This window comes from Haliotis rubra, unplaced genomic scaffold (assembly GCF_003918875.1).
Source record: "Haliotis rubra isolate DU_JTF1 unplaced genomic scaffold, ASM391887v1 Scf565, whole genome shotgun sequence".
Taxonomy (NCBI): Eukaryota; Metazoa; Mollusca; class Gastropoda; order Lepetellida; family Haliotidae; genus Haliotis; species Haliotis rubra.
The window spans coordinates 326,144-338,285 of record NW_025767263.1 but is presented as its reverse complement, the minus strand read 5'-3'; the positions used below and the strand labels follow the sequence as shown (position 1 = coordinate 338,285).

The 12,142-nt window shown below is 39.7% G+C and overlaps 1 protein-coding gene across 9 annotated transcripts in view; it reads left to right on the top strand.

The window, feature by feature from the left end:
* The window catches only part of LOC124254125 (triadin-like), a 310,850-nt gene extending 299,685 nt beyond the window's left edge, over positions 1 to 11,165 (top strand). For 4 of the 9 annotated variants that reach the window (XM_046688003.1, XM_046688000.1, XM_046687998.1 and 1 more), the window contains 4 exons: positions 1,942 to 2,130; positions 6,413 to 6,565; positions 7,705 to 7,864; positions 8,892 to 11,165. In XM_046688003.1, coding sequence (XP_046543959.1) covers positions 1,942 to 2,130; positions 6,413 to 6,565; positions 7,705 to 7,864; positions 8,892 to 9,235 — 846 coding nt within the window. In that variant the 3' untranslated portion in view covers positions 9,236 to 11,165. The remainder of the gene's footprint in view (positions 1 to 1,941; positions 2,131 to 6,412; positions 6,566 to 7,704; positions 7,865 to 8,891) is intronic. The other 5 variants (XM_046688007.1, XM_046688006.1, XM_046688002.1 and 2 more) reach the window with 2 other exon arrangements.
* Positions 11,166 to 12,142: the final 977 nt, after the last annotated feature.

Sequence of the window (12,142 nt, the reverse complement as noted above, 5' to 3'; positions counted from 1 at the left end):
CCTGCCCCACAACGAAGCACATGTGAAACATGTGGTCTCACCTTAGGCAAGTGAGTTTGTTCAAAATTGCCTCTGTTCACCCAGCAGAAAATGGGTACCCGGTTGGATAAAGTCATGTGACTATAACCTTCTAGCGCCTAACAGGCAGCTTGGGTTATCCGGGGTAATAATAATCAGGGTGTTAGCGCTTAGAGCATGCTTTGTTGCGTGGAGATTAGCGCATTATTAGACTTATTATTATTATTATTTACAGATTAAAAATTGTATGCAGCAGAGAGGGTTCGAGTGATCCTGGCACAGTCAGGCTGGTAAGGCTCATCATCAGCTCAGGGCCCTTGCCCCCTCTACACGCAGCCCAGACAGCGAATGGGACTTCTCCCAGGAAACGCTGCCTAGTCGAACCCACCAAGAACTTTCCGGAGAATATGAAGGCTCCCCAACACTGCAGCCTTCTGCATTACCCAGAGTGTCAGAAGGGCTGTACTCCCGGTGGAGAACCCGGGCACTCTCCTGATCTGCGCCAAGAGATCAGGAGGTACCAAACCAAGGGCACCGAGAACAATGGGGAGCCTGACGACAGTGTACTTGGGATGCAAGCGAGACATTTCAAAGGCGAGGTCCGCATATTTATCATGCTTTTCCTTAATCTTGCCAATCACATTGGTGTCAAAAGGGACAGAAAATTCAATGATATAAATAAATTCATTGGCTTTATCAAAAAGGACAAGATCAGGTTTGTTAGCTGGAATTCTTCTGAGGCTGTATATGGGCCTATTCCACAGAAGTTTGAAAGCATTATTATTATTATTATTATTATTATTATCCGTCTCATTGACATCCCATGTGGGGATCCTAGATGTCGTTGTACAAAGCAACCTTAGACTGCCTGTCTTAAGCCTATGTTACTCTATGGGAGTTAACAAACCGCTGCCATATAGCTGGAATATTGCTGAGTGCGGCATTAAGCAACAAATAAACAAATCTTTGCTCTATACCTTCAAGTATCACTTCATTTATATATTGGGGGCGGTGGGGTAGCCTAGTGGTTAAAGCGTTCGCTCACCACACCGAAGACCCGGGTTCGAATCCCCACATGGGTACAATGTGTGAAGCCCATTTCTGGTGTCCCCTGCCGTGATGTTGCTGGAATATTGCTAAAAGCGGCGTAAAACCAAACTCAGTCAGTCAGTCATTTATATATTGAAACTTCCAGCTTGTCAATAGCATTGCATTTACAGGAGTAACATTTTTAATAAGTTTCTTTGAGTTTTGTTTCCCTGAAATAAATTTGATGGTGATATGTTTATATTCAGGTATTACTTTTCAGAAATGTCCTTTGATTTCTTTAGAGGATTGTTTGGGAAATGTTCTTTCCTTGTTTCTAGCTTGTGTTTGGGAAGGTTGTGTATAAAACAAAGCCTCAGGATTTAATTCCCATGTGTTGGTAGATTTGATGTAAAAGGACCGTGGGGTGTGATTCTCTTTGAATCTGAAAATATCAGACTGATATCTTACCCAAGGGACACCTCATGCCAGATCTAGTTTTAGTCTGCTCAATGACAACAAGAATTTGTCATAACTGATGAAAGCACAAGTTTATCTCAACTTGTGATCCAACAAACTTGACATTTTCACTCATGACCACACCAATCAAGAAAATATCACACTTGTCTGGTCACTTGATGAGATTGAAATATATTTGACAAAGAAGACAACAATCCTATATGTAGTCTTCATGATGATTTGGGGGGCAGTGGGGTAGCCTAATGGTTAAAGTGTCCGCTTGTCATGCTGAAGACCCGGGTTTGATTCCCCACATGGGTACAATGTGTGAAGCCCATTTCTGGTGTCCCCTGCCTTGATATTGCTGGAATATTGCTAAAAGTGGCATAGAACCATATTCAAGCACTCACTCACTCATGATGATTTTACACAATTCAGCAGCAGGTTGAGGAGAAGGACCAAGAGCCTGAGACAGTAGCCCCAGAGGCTGAGGCTGAGGCTGAGGCCATACAGGATGAGGACGTTGTGGATATAGATTTAGATGACCCTGAAGTCGGCAAAGCCGCTGTCAAGATTCAGGCAGGGTTCCGTGGTCACATGTCTCGCAAAGCAAAGCAAACCCAAAAGGTTTGAACCTGGACTAGCCCCAAATTTGAAATTTCGCTTTAAGCTCACTCAAGTAGATCTTCATACCTGCATAGTGTACACTGACGAATGAGTCCGCTCATGTAGATGTAGTACTAACAATCACAGCATGTAGAATGATATTGCTACTAACATTGAGCTGTGCTTGGTCAATTGTTAGAATTTTATCCTTAATAATCCCAGGGTACCCTTATACAAAACACCCTTAGTGCTACGACTGTTGTAGGTATATGTTAAAGTATGGGAGTTACGACCACCTTAGTGCTACGACTGTTGTAGGTAAATGTTAAAGTATGGGAGTTACGACCACCTTAGTGCTATGACTGCCGTAAGTCTATGTTAAAGTATGGGAGTTACGACCACCTTAGTGCTACGACTGTTGTAGGTATATGTTAAAGTATGCGAGTTACGATTACCTTAGTTTAGTGCTACGACTGTTTGGGTATGTGTTAAAGTATGGGAGTTACGACCACCTTAGTGCTATGACTGCCGTAAGTCTATGTTAAAGTATGGGAGTTACGACCACTTTAGTGCTACGACTGTTGTAGGTATATGTTAAAGTATGGGAGTTACGGTCACCTTAGTGCCATGACTGTTGTAGGTATATGTTAAAGTATGGGAGTTACGACCACCTTAGTGCCATGACTGTTGTAGGTATATGTTAAAGTATGGGAGTTACGACACCTTTAGTGCCATGACTGTTGTAGGTATATGTTAAAGCTACGACTGTTGTTGTATATGTATATGGGAGTTACGACCAAAGTATGGGAGTTACGACCACCTTAGTGCTACGACTGTTGTAGGTATATGTTAAAGTATGGGAGTTACGACCATCTTAGTACTATGAATGTTGTAGGTATATGTTAAAGTATGGGAGTTACGACCACCTTAGTGCTATGACTGTTGTAGGTATATGTTAAAGTATGGGAGTTACGACCACCTTAGTGCCATGACTGTTGTAGGTATATGTTAAAGTATGGGAGTTACGACCACCTTAGTGCTACGACTGTTGTAGGTATATGTTAAAGTATGGGAGTTACGATTACCTTAGTACTATGAATGTTGTAGGTATATGTTAAAGTATGGGAGTTACGACCACCTTAGTGCTACGACTGTTGTAGGTATATGTTAAAGTATTTGAGTTACGATTACCTTAGTACTATGAATGTTGTCTGTTTATGTTAAAGTATGGGAGTTACGGTCACCTTGGTGCTACAACTGTTGTAGGTATATGTTAAATTATGGGAGTTGCGATTACCTTAGTATTATGAATGTTGAAGGTATATGCTAAAGTATGGGAGTTACGGTCACCTTAGTACTATGAATGTTGTTTGTTTATGGTAAGGTATGGGAGTTACGTTTACCTTTGTGCTACTATTGATGAAGGTATATGTGATAGTATGGGAGTTACCTTAGTGCTACAACTGTTGCAGGTCTATTTCAAGGTTTGAGAGTTTAATGCTGCCTTTGCAATGTGCTTGCCGTCACTGCAGTTCACACTGTAGCCCAATTTTGCTTTATTCATCAGTTCAGTTTGTTCCTGACAGCAACATACATGTGTATGTGAGCAACAGTCAGCCATATAACACACAAACATAAAGATATGTTTAAAAACATTTTTTCTTAGCTTCAGTTGGGTTATTTAGTTGCATAACTCGAACTGCTAACAAAACAGTCGAAAAGAACAGGTGCTAATAGTGCACCTTGACTCACTGCAAATTGTGTTAGTCTTGTGATTACAAATGAACATAATTTACTTGCACAACTCAAAACTGCTAACATAACAGTAGAAAAGAACAGGTGCAAGTAGTGCACCTTGACTCACTGCAAATTGTGTTAATCTTGTGATTACAAATGAAAGTAATTTACTTGCATAACTCAAAACTGCTAACATAACAGTAGAAAAGAACAGGTGCAAGTAGTGCACCTTGACTCACTGCAAATTGTGTTAATCTTGTGATTACAAATGAAAGTAATTTACTTGCATAACTCAAAACTGCTAACATAACAGTAGAAAAGAACAGGTGCAAGTAGTGCACCTTGACTCACTGCAATTGTACTAGTCTAGTAATAAAAAATGAAGAGCACCTGTTTATCTGTTTTGTCTCGCTGAGATGTTTTGCAGCACATTACAACCAATGTAAAATGTTGATGTGGTGATCCACATTTCTGTTTGTTCTGATGAAAACAATATTTGTCTTCAAAGAGTTCGATTTGTCTTTTCATCATGAAAAAGCCATATGTGAGATTACATTTATCTTATTTTGATGCTTTATCTTTTTAAGTAGCAATGTTTTATATTCAACTTAATATAATTTGTATTAGTTACTTGTTGTATTTTGCATTAAGATTTTGCTTGAAATATGTCAGTAGAATTTCTAAATTTCAGCTTAGTCGTTCCCTCACATAACACTTACCAGCTTTCTTCCACAAGCAGAAGCTTTGTCACCCACATGAGCAATACTGGGCATGTAACAAGAGATTTCATTGAATGGCTTTAGTCCCTCATAACAAACCCTTATTGTGTATAATTGTTAGGCCAAGAGAATGCATCATCTAGGTTCATTTCATCATCCGTTTCAACTATATCAAATGTCCAAATAATATACCATAAATATTTTGTTAAATCATGTTACTGGAAAAATGATATTTCGCCATGATATTGCTGGAATATAACTAAAAGCGGTGTAAGATACAACTAACTCACTTAAGAGAAGTTAAAAGGACATAAATTTCCCAATGTCAGCAACTATTCACTTTTATGACTGTATGACAGTGGAACAAACACTATATATCATCCTAAACTGGCTCCCATAGGAAATATTACATCATGGTACTTTGCAAACCATTGTGATGTCATCGGTTACTGTACCTACACAATCAAGTGAAATCACAATTCTATCTGATATAGAGGCTGATTAACTAGACCGTTTTCACTGAATACGCTGGTTATTATGGCTTACAAACTGAACAAGTTTGGAAGAATTATTTTCGATGATAGTTAAAATCAGAGAATATTTCCATTCTCAGTTCATCCCCCAGTTCCGTTCTCATTCTTGCAGAACCTGGTTGGTTTTTGGTTATTTTGATTTTTAATGCTGCACTGTGAAATATTCCAGCTATATGGCGATGGTCTGTAAATAATCGAGTCTGGACCAGACAATCCAGTGATCAACCGCACAAGCATCGATCTACGCAGTTGGGATACGATGACATGTGTCAACCAAGTCAGCAGACTTGAACCAGACCAGACTTCACTGCAGATGACATAAGACCCGTGAACATCCGGGTTAGAATTAGTCATCAGCAACCCAAACTTGTCCTAACAGACAACTAATGGGATCGGGTGGTCAGGTTCACTGACTTGGTTGACCCGTGTCGTCCTATCCTAACTAGGTGGATTGATGCTCATGATGTTTATCACTGGATTGTCTGGTCCAGACTCGATTATTTACTGACCGCTGTTGAAATATTGCCGAGTGTGGTGTTAAACAACAATCAGACAGATCTATGCTGAGAGAAAGAAATAAAGGATCACAGGAAAATTTAAGCGTTCCTTTATACTTTCCAGTTTTCATCACTACAGCGCTATTCAAAGCTGGTGAAGAAAACAGGAAAATATTAAAGGAACGTTTGAATTTTCCTGTGATCCTTAATTTGTTTCTCTCAGTATATGTAAGTGGGAAGATGAATGAGAATGATGAAAAAAATGATGAACGATGTGACCGATGAAAAGAACGATGAAATGCTTCTCTTGGCCTCATTTTGCATGATGTTCACTCACATCCTTATTGAACATACAACCAATGTATAAGTAGCTTGCATGTATTGTCACTGATAATATATGTATTGTTCTGGACATACCAGGGAAGCAGATCTGAGGATATTGCCTGTGCAACTAATTATATTGTGATGTGTATATACACTTACGTTTTTCATTTATTGAAGTAGCATGTAAAAGCCTCCGCTAAATGATAAAATGTATTTCAATTTATATCGAATGGGTTTTTTTCGTAATAGTGAACATTTGTGATGTTTTTGTCTAAGAAAAGAGTCAACCTCTATTATCATTACAGATAATATTTTTTATAATTTTTTTGTGAATAACTTCTTCTTTTTTCAGAAGATATAAGACATGTGCTTTTTAATGACTTGAAGTGTTTAGTCTGGTGTAATTAATTACTAATACAGGCATAACCATGGTAACCTACTCACATGTGTGGTATGTGTGATGTGTGTGTGATGTGGCGCCCTCTGCTTCCAGACAGAGGAAAGCCCCGCTCCACCTCCTGCAGAGGAGAAACAGGAAGAGGAAATAGATATAGATCTCAATGACCCGGAGGTCGAGAAAGCAGCCACCAAAATTCAGGCCTCATTCAAAGGCCATAAGGCCCGTAAGGAGGTCCAGGCCTTGAAGGTAGGTGACTGTGGTGGGCTTCTTTGGCTGTTTGTTGCTGTGGCACTAACTTGCTAATGATCACTTGAGTTCATGTATTTGGGTCTCTAGTTAACAGACAGATATTGTTATATCCAACGATAGGAATGTGTGAAACAGCAGGGAAACAGAGGGTCAGTAACTATCAAACTCCGGAGGAATATTAGTTGTCAACATCAGATGGTCCCTGTGTCAGTGAGGTGATTGCTGTGTGTGTCAGATGGCCACTGTGTGAGTCATATGGTCGCTGTGTCAGTCAGGTGGTCCCTCTGTGAGTCATATGGTGCCTGTGTGAGTCATATGGTCCCTGTGTGAGTCAGATGGTCACTGTGTCAGTCAAATGATCGCTGTGTCAGTCAGATGATCGCTGTGTGTGTCATATGATCTCTGTGTCAGTCAGATGGTCGCTGTGTGAGTCAGATGATCACTGTGAGTCAGATGATGGCTGTGTGTGTCAGATGGTCCCTGTGTCAGTGGGGTGATAGCTGTGTGAGTCATATGATCGCTGTGCATGTCAGATGGTCGCTGTGTCAGTCAGATGATCGCTGTGTGAGTCAGATGATCACTGTGTCAGTCAGATGATCACTGTGTCAGTCATATGATCTCTGTGTCAGTCAGATGGTCGCTGTGTGAGTCAGATGATCACTGTGTGAGTCAGATGATGGCTGTGTGTGTCAGATGGTCCCTGTGTCAGTGGGGTGATAGCTGTGTGAGTCATATGATCGCTGTGCGTGTCAGATGGTCGCTGTGTCAGTCAGATGATCGCTGTGTCAGTCAGATGATCGCTGTGTGAGTCAGATGATCACTGTGTCAGTCAGATGATCACTGTGTGAGTCAGATGATCACTGTGTCAGTGAGGTGATAGCTGTGTTAGTCATATGATCGCTGTGTGTGTCAGATGATCGCTCTGTGTGTCAGATGTGTACAGTTGGTTCAGCTATGGTCAGAATCCTAAGATCATGGGTTTTTTGCCCGACTTGTAATGCTTTGAGAGTCAGCACCATCCTTGCAGGTTTCTGGAAAGTGGTGATTATCATCACTGGTGACTTTCCTCCCCCAAAAATCCATCCCATGACCGAAATGACTAACTCACACACTTACTGTGTATGTTTGTATTCCAGGGCGAGGAAGAGGCTCCACCAGCAGCTGCTGAGGCCAAACCAGAGGAAGAGGAGATTGATATAGATCTGGAGGATCCCCAGACTGAGAAGGCTGCCGTTATGATTCAGGCACAGTTCCGGGGATTCAAAACCCGCAAGGACATGACCAATACCAATTCAGGTAGGCAAGCAAAGTCCTCCTACTTCATGTGGGTGCGGTGGGTAGGCCAGTGCTTATTGTATTTAGTGAAGTTAATTGGGTTCAAGTTTCTCTCTTTTTAAAAAATAATGCATCAGCTATAACTTGTGTGAAAATATTTTGGTTAGTATTTTGGAGAATTGTTGAGTCAAATACACAGGAATTACGCATCCCGTGTCAGAAAGGGTTCCTGTTCTAGACTGGTCACTAGAGGTGAAACACCAACATTGGACATCGGCAAATGGAGTGTTGCCATTTGTTAAGATTGTAACAGTATAACATCGAAGTGCTTCAACTGACAAAACAGTTTTGAAACCGCTCAAAAGTGTGTGTTCAAGTGTCAGCAGGGGTAGCAGGGTAGCCTAGTGGTTAAAGTGTCCGCTCGTCACGCCGAAGACCCGGGTTCGATTCCCCACATGGGTACAATGTGTGAAGCCCATTCCTGGTGTCTCCCGCCATGATGTTGCTGGAATATTGCTAAAAGCGGCGTAAAACTAAATTCACTCACTCACTCATGTATCAACATCATCACTATGCCAAATCCCTGCTGTAACAGATTCAGTTGTCAGGCTTTGTGATAAAATCTTTGCTCACAATATCAATCACTAGACTGTCAAGTTTAGACTTAATTCTATGCCACCATCATATTTCTAGAATATTGCTTAATGGGGTATGTAGAAACAGACTAAACTACCTGTGAAGATCAAGGTTAGAATTGATCTTCAGTAACCCATACTTGTTGTAAGAGGCGACTCACGGGATCGGTCGGTCAGACTCGCTGACTTGCTTGACACATGTCATCGGTTCCCAATTGCGTACATCGATGATCATGCTGTTGATCACTGGATTGTGTGGTCCAGACTCGATTATTTACGTCCGCTGCCATATAGCTGGAATATTGCTGAGTGCGGCGTTAAATAACAAACAAACAAACAAACAAACAAGAAACAAGCTAACAACCTTGTTGGTAGTTTAATATTGTGTTAACATGCAAAGTTTCCTCTGTCAGAAACTACCACAGAGGCTGCCCCAGAAGAAAGCAAGCAGGAGGAGGAAGAGGAGGTTGATATCGATCTCACTGATCCCGAGGTTGAGAAGGCAGCTGTCAAGATTCAGTCAGGCTTCAAAGGATTCAAGGCTCGTAAGGAGATGAAGGCCTCAGGAGAAGCTTCCCCCACCAAATCTGAGAACGAAGAAACAAAGCAGGAGGCAAAGACTGAAGAGGAGGAAGAGGTGGACATTGATCTGGATGACCCTGATGTGGAAAAGGCAGCTCTGAAGATTCAGGCTGGATTCAAGGGATTCAAAGCCAGGAAGGATATGAGTGATAGCAAGAAGGAGGAAGAGCAATAATTTGTTTAGATGAAGTTTCCCATAATAAGAACATGTAGATGGACTTTAGCATTATGTGTCAATTTGTGCCAACAATGTATGTCGAGGATTCACCTTTCTGGGCATGACTGAGTTGAGTTAACCCTATAGGTTGATCTCCTGGCTATTTGTATGGATCTTTCACTGATCAAATGGAGGGTTGTTGTAAAATGGGATTGCTGGAATGTTTTAGGGATTTATTTTTACTTTAAAATTCATAAACATACAGGCTGATGTTAAGCTATAATTAAGTTCATGACTTGGGATGTCATTCTGTGGAATACAATTAGAAAAAACAGTTGAATGGTTGATTTCAGGCAGTGGGATTGAGTTTAATTGAAGCATAGAAGTTAACGGATCATGTATTGGGTGAAGTTATCTATGAAGAAATTATTCATTATAGAAGGTGAATTTTAGTTGTGTTCTATATATGATGGGTGTTAATAGTTTTGTTTTTGTTCATTATTCAGTTAGATTTAAATGATGTTTCTGACTGTAGTTTTCATGACTGTTATCGGCCCATTTCATTAATACTACCAAATAGCGTTGAAACTGTGATACAGTGTTGAAAGTTCATCATGTTCATTCCTCCTTTCCACATTGGCTGCAGCAGGATATACAGTATATCATTGGGGAGATGCACAGTATATCATGTATGGATATATCACTGTGTGATATATGTGCAGCATATCTCAATATCAGTATCGAGATATACGACATATATATATCATGGTATGTCATGGCCGTTATACGATACAATGAGATATACAATATGTTAAGGTGTGATATACAAATATATCTCACATGATGTGATATAGATATGTTCTCGGGAAAGTGACATCAAATTGCTTTTGGGTGATATAATATCTTTCATCGGATGAGGTTGTTTCAGTGTATCAGTGTGAAGTCAGATATTTGGTATATTATGAAATAAATATCTCCCTGGCTTCCAGTTTATATCCATAGATTTTCACAGATTTTAAACAGCATGGTAGTCCACCACTGCACAAAATAGTCTCCACTAAGCTGAAACATGGGGGTGGGTTGTTTACACCTCATGAATTGTCAGATTTTACTGATAAGAAAGAGATGGGAAAAATACTTTTATGGAATGTTAAGTTTACACCACATGAAAATGTGATTTTACGGATTGGAATAGCATGAGAAAGCATTTGGAAGATTTTACCTTACTTTAAATTCTTCATCAAAGTTGTATCTTTATTTATGGAAGTGCTTTGGGGAGTAGTCCTACCTCTCTATACAACTCGAATCAGTAGTGTCTTGGACTTTAACGTCTATAAATAGGTATTTTATCTTTGTATAATGGAAGCAGGATTGATCCAGGAATTAAAATTCGCCTGCTTTCAACATCCAAGTCCTAGAATGTTTACCGACTCCATATATATGTTGTAGATATTGGAACTTGGGTGTTTGTGATTAGCTGTCCCAGTATTCAGTGTTTGGAAATATACTGAGGGAAACAAATAAGGGAACACCACTTCATGGCAGTGTTCCTTTATATATTCACAGATTTCCTCCCACAGAGCGATTCAAAACTTGTGATGGAAACTGGACGATATTAAAGGAACACTTGAATTTTCCTGTGTTCCTTTATTTGTTTCTCTCAGTATATGTGCTGTTATCTGGGAACATCAAACACATGATATAGTCAGGAATAGTGTGTCTGGCATATTCACTAGAATGATGGTATATTAATGCTGGCCAGATTACAGAATACCGGATACCTATCCGCCATTTTTATTTTGATTGCGCATTTATTTTTGCGCACTTCCGTTTTGTTTCCTTGGCAACGGCACAACATGAATGAAGGCTGTGTTGAAGCAGCGTTCAATATTAAATATTAAATATTAAACAATATTAAAGCTAAAAAAAGGTAAGATAATGGGGGTAAAGGGGGTACCCCTTATTTAAAAGCCTTACCTACCTTACCTTACCAATCAAAAAACACTTACCATCAGAGTGTTCCCACACTGTAGAGTTCCTTTTCCCAGCATGCATTTGAATAAAATTTCAACACACGATTACTTTTTACTCTGTTTACATCAGTGAACGCTGTTAGAATCCCCAGTTTAGGTTTCCTAAACCGGAAGTAAGGTGAGGAATTCGATTTTAACCTTATTTTTTACCTTAAATTTGTATTTTTATTGGATCGCTCGCAGGATCGAGCTCTCTGTTTCTTCTATATATAAGAGCCTCACGCGCACAATAGAATGTATATAATTAGGTATCCGGTATTCTGTAAGTGTACCTTAATGCTACACACAATCAAGTGCACTTTCAGATTTACAAAACTATATAACTTGTTGAAGTTGTTGTTGAATTCCTTTTTAAATTGTTATAGTGAATAATAAATGCATCTTCGACCAAAGTCTTGGTTTCATCAAAGTTCTTTAGCAATTGTGTCACTTTTTGGACAATTTGAATTATTCCAACACGCAAGTGGAATTCGCGTTTCCATCACTTTGATGAAACTATGAGTTTATGCATGGTTCTCAATTTTTCAGCCATTATCACAAACTGTATATGCACGTTAATATTTCTCTGAGAGAAATCTGAGTGTAACGATATCACTGAACTATGCACATTGTGTAAATTCCAAATCCTAAGCAATTCTAGTTCTTCTTTTATAGGTTGTTATTTATGAATATTTGCTAGAAATTACATGTATTTTCAGATATCATATCGTTTTAGCCATGTTGACATAACTTTGTGATCACACCTATATACACTTTCAATTTCATTTGTAGTTGTGTAGTTTTTGTAGCAGGTGTAACTGGGCTCCGTTCCACAAATCGATCTTACTGCTACGACTACCACAGGCCAGTGTTAACGTATGGGAGTTACGATCACCTTAGTACTAAGATCACT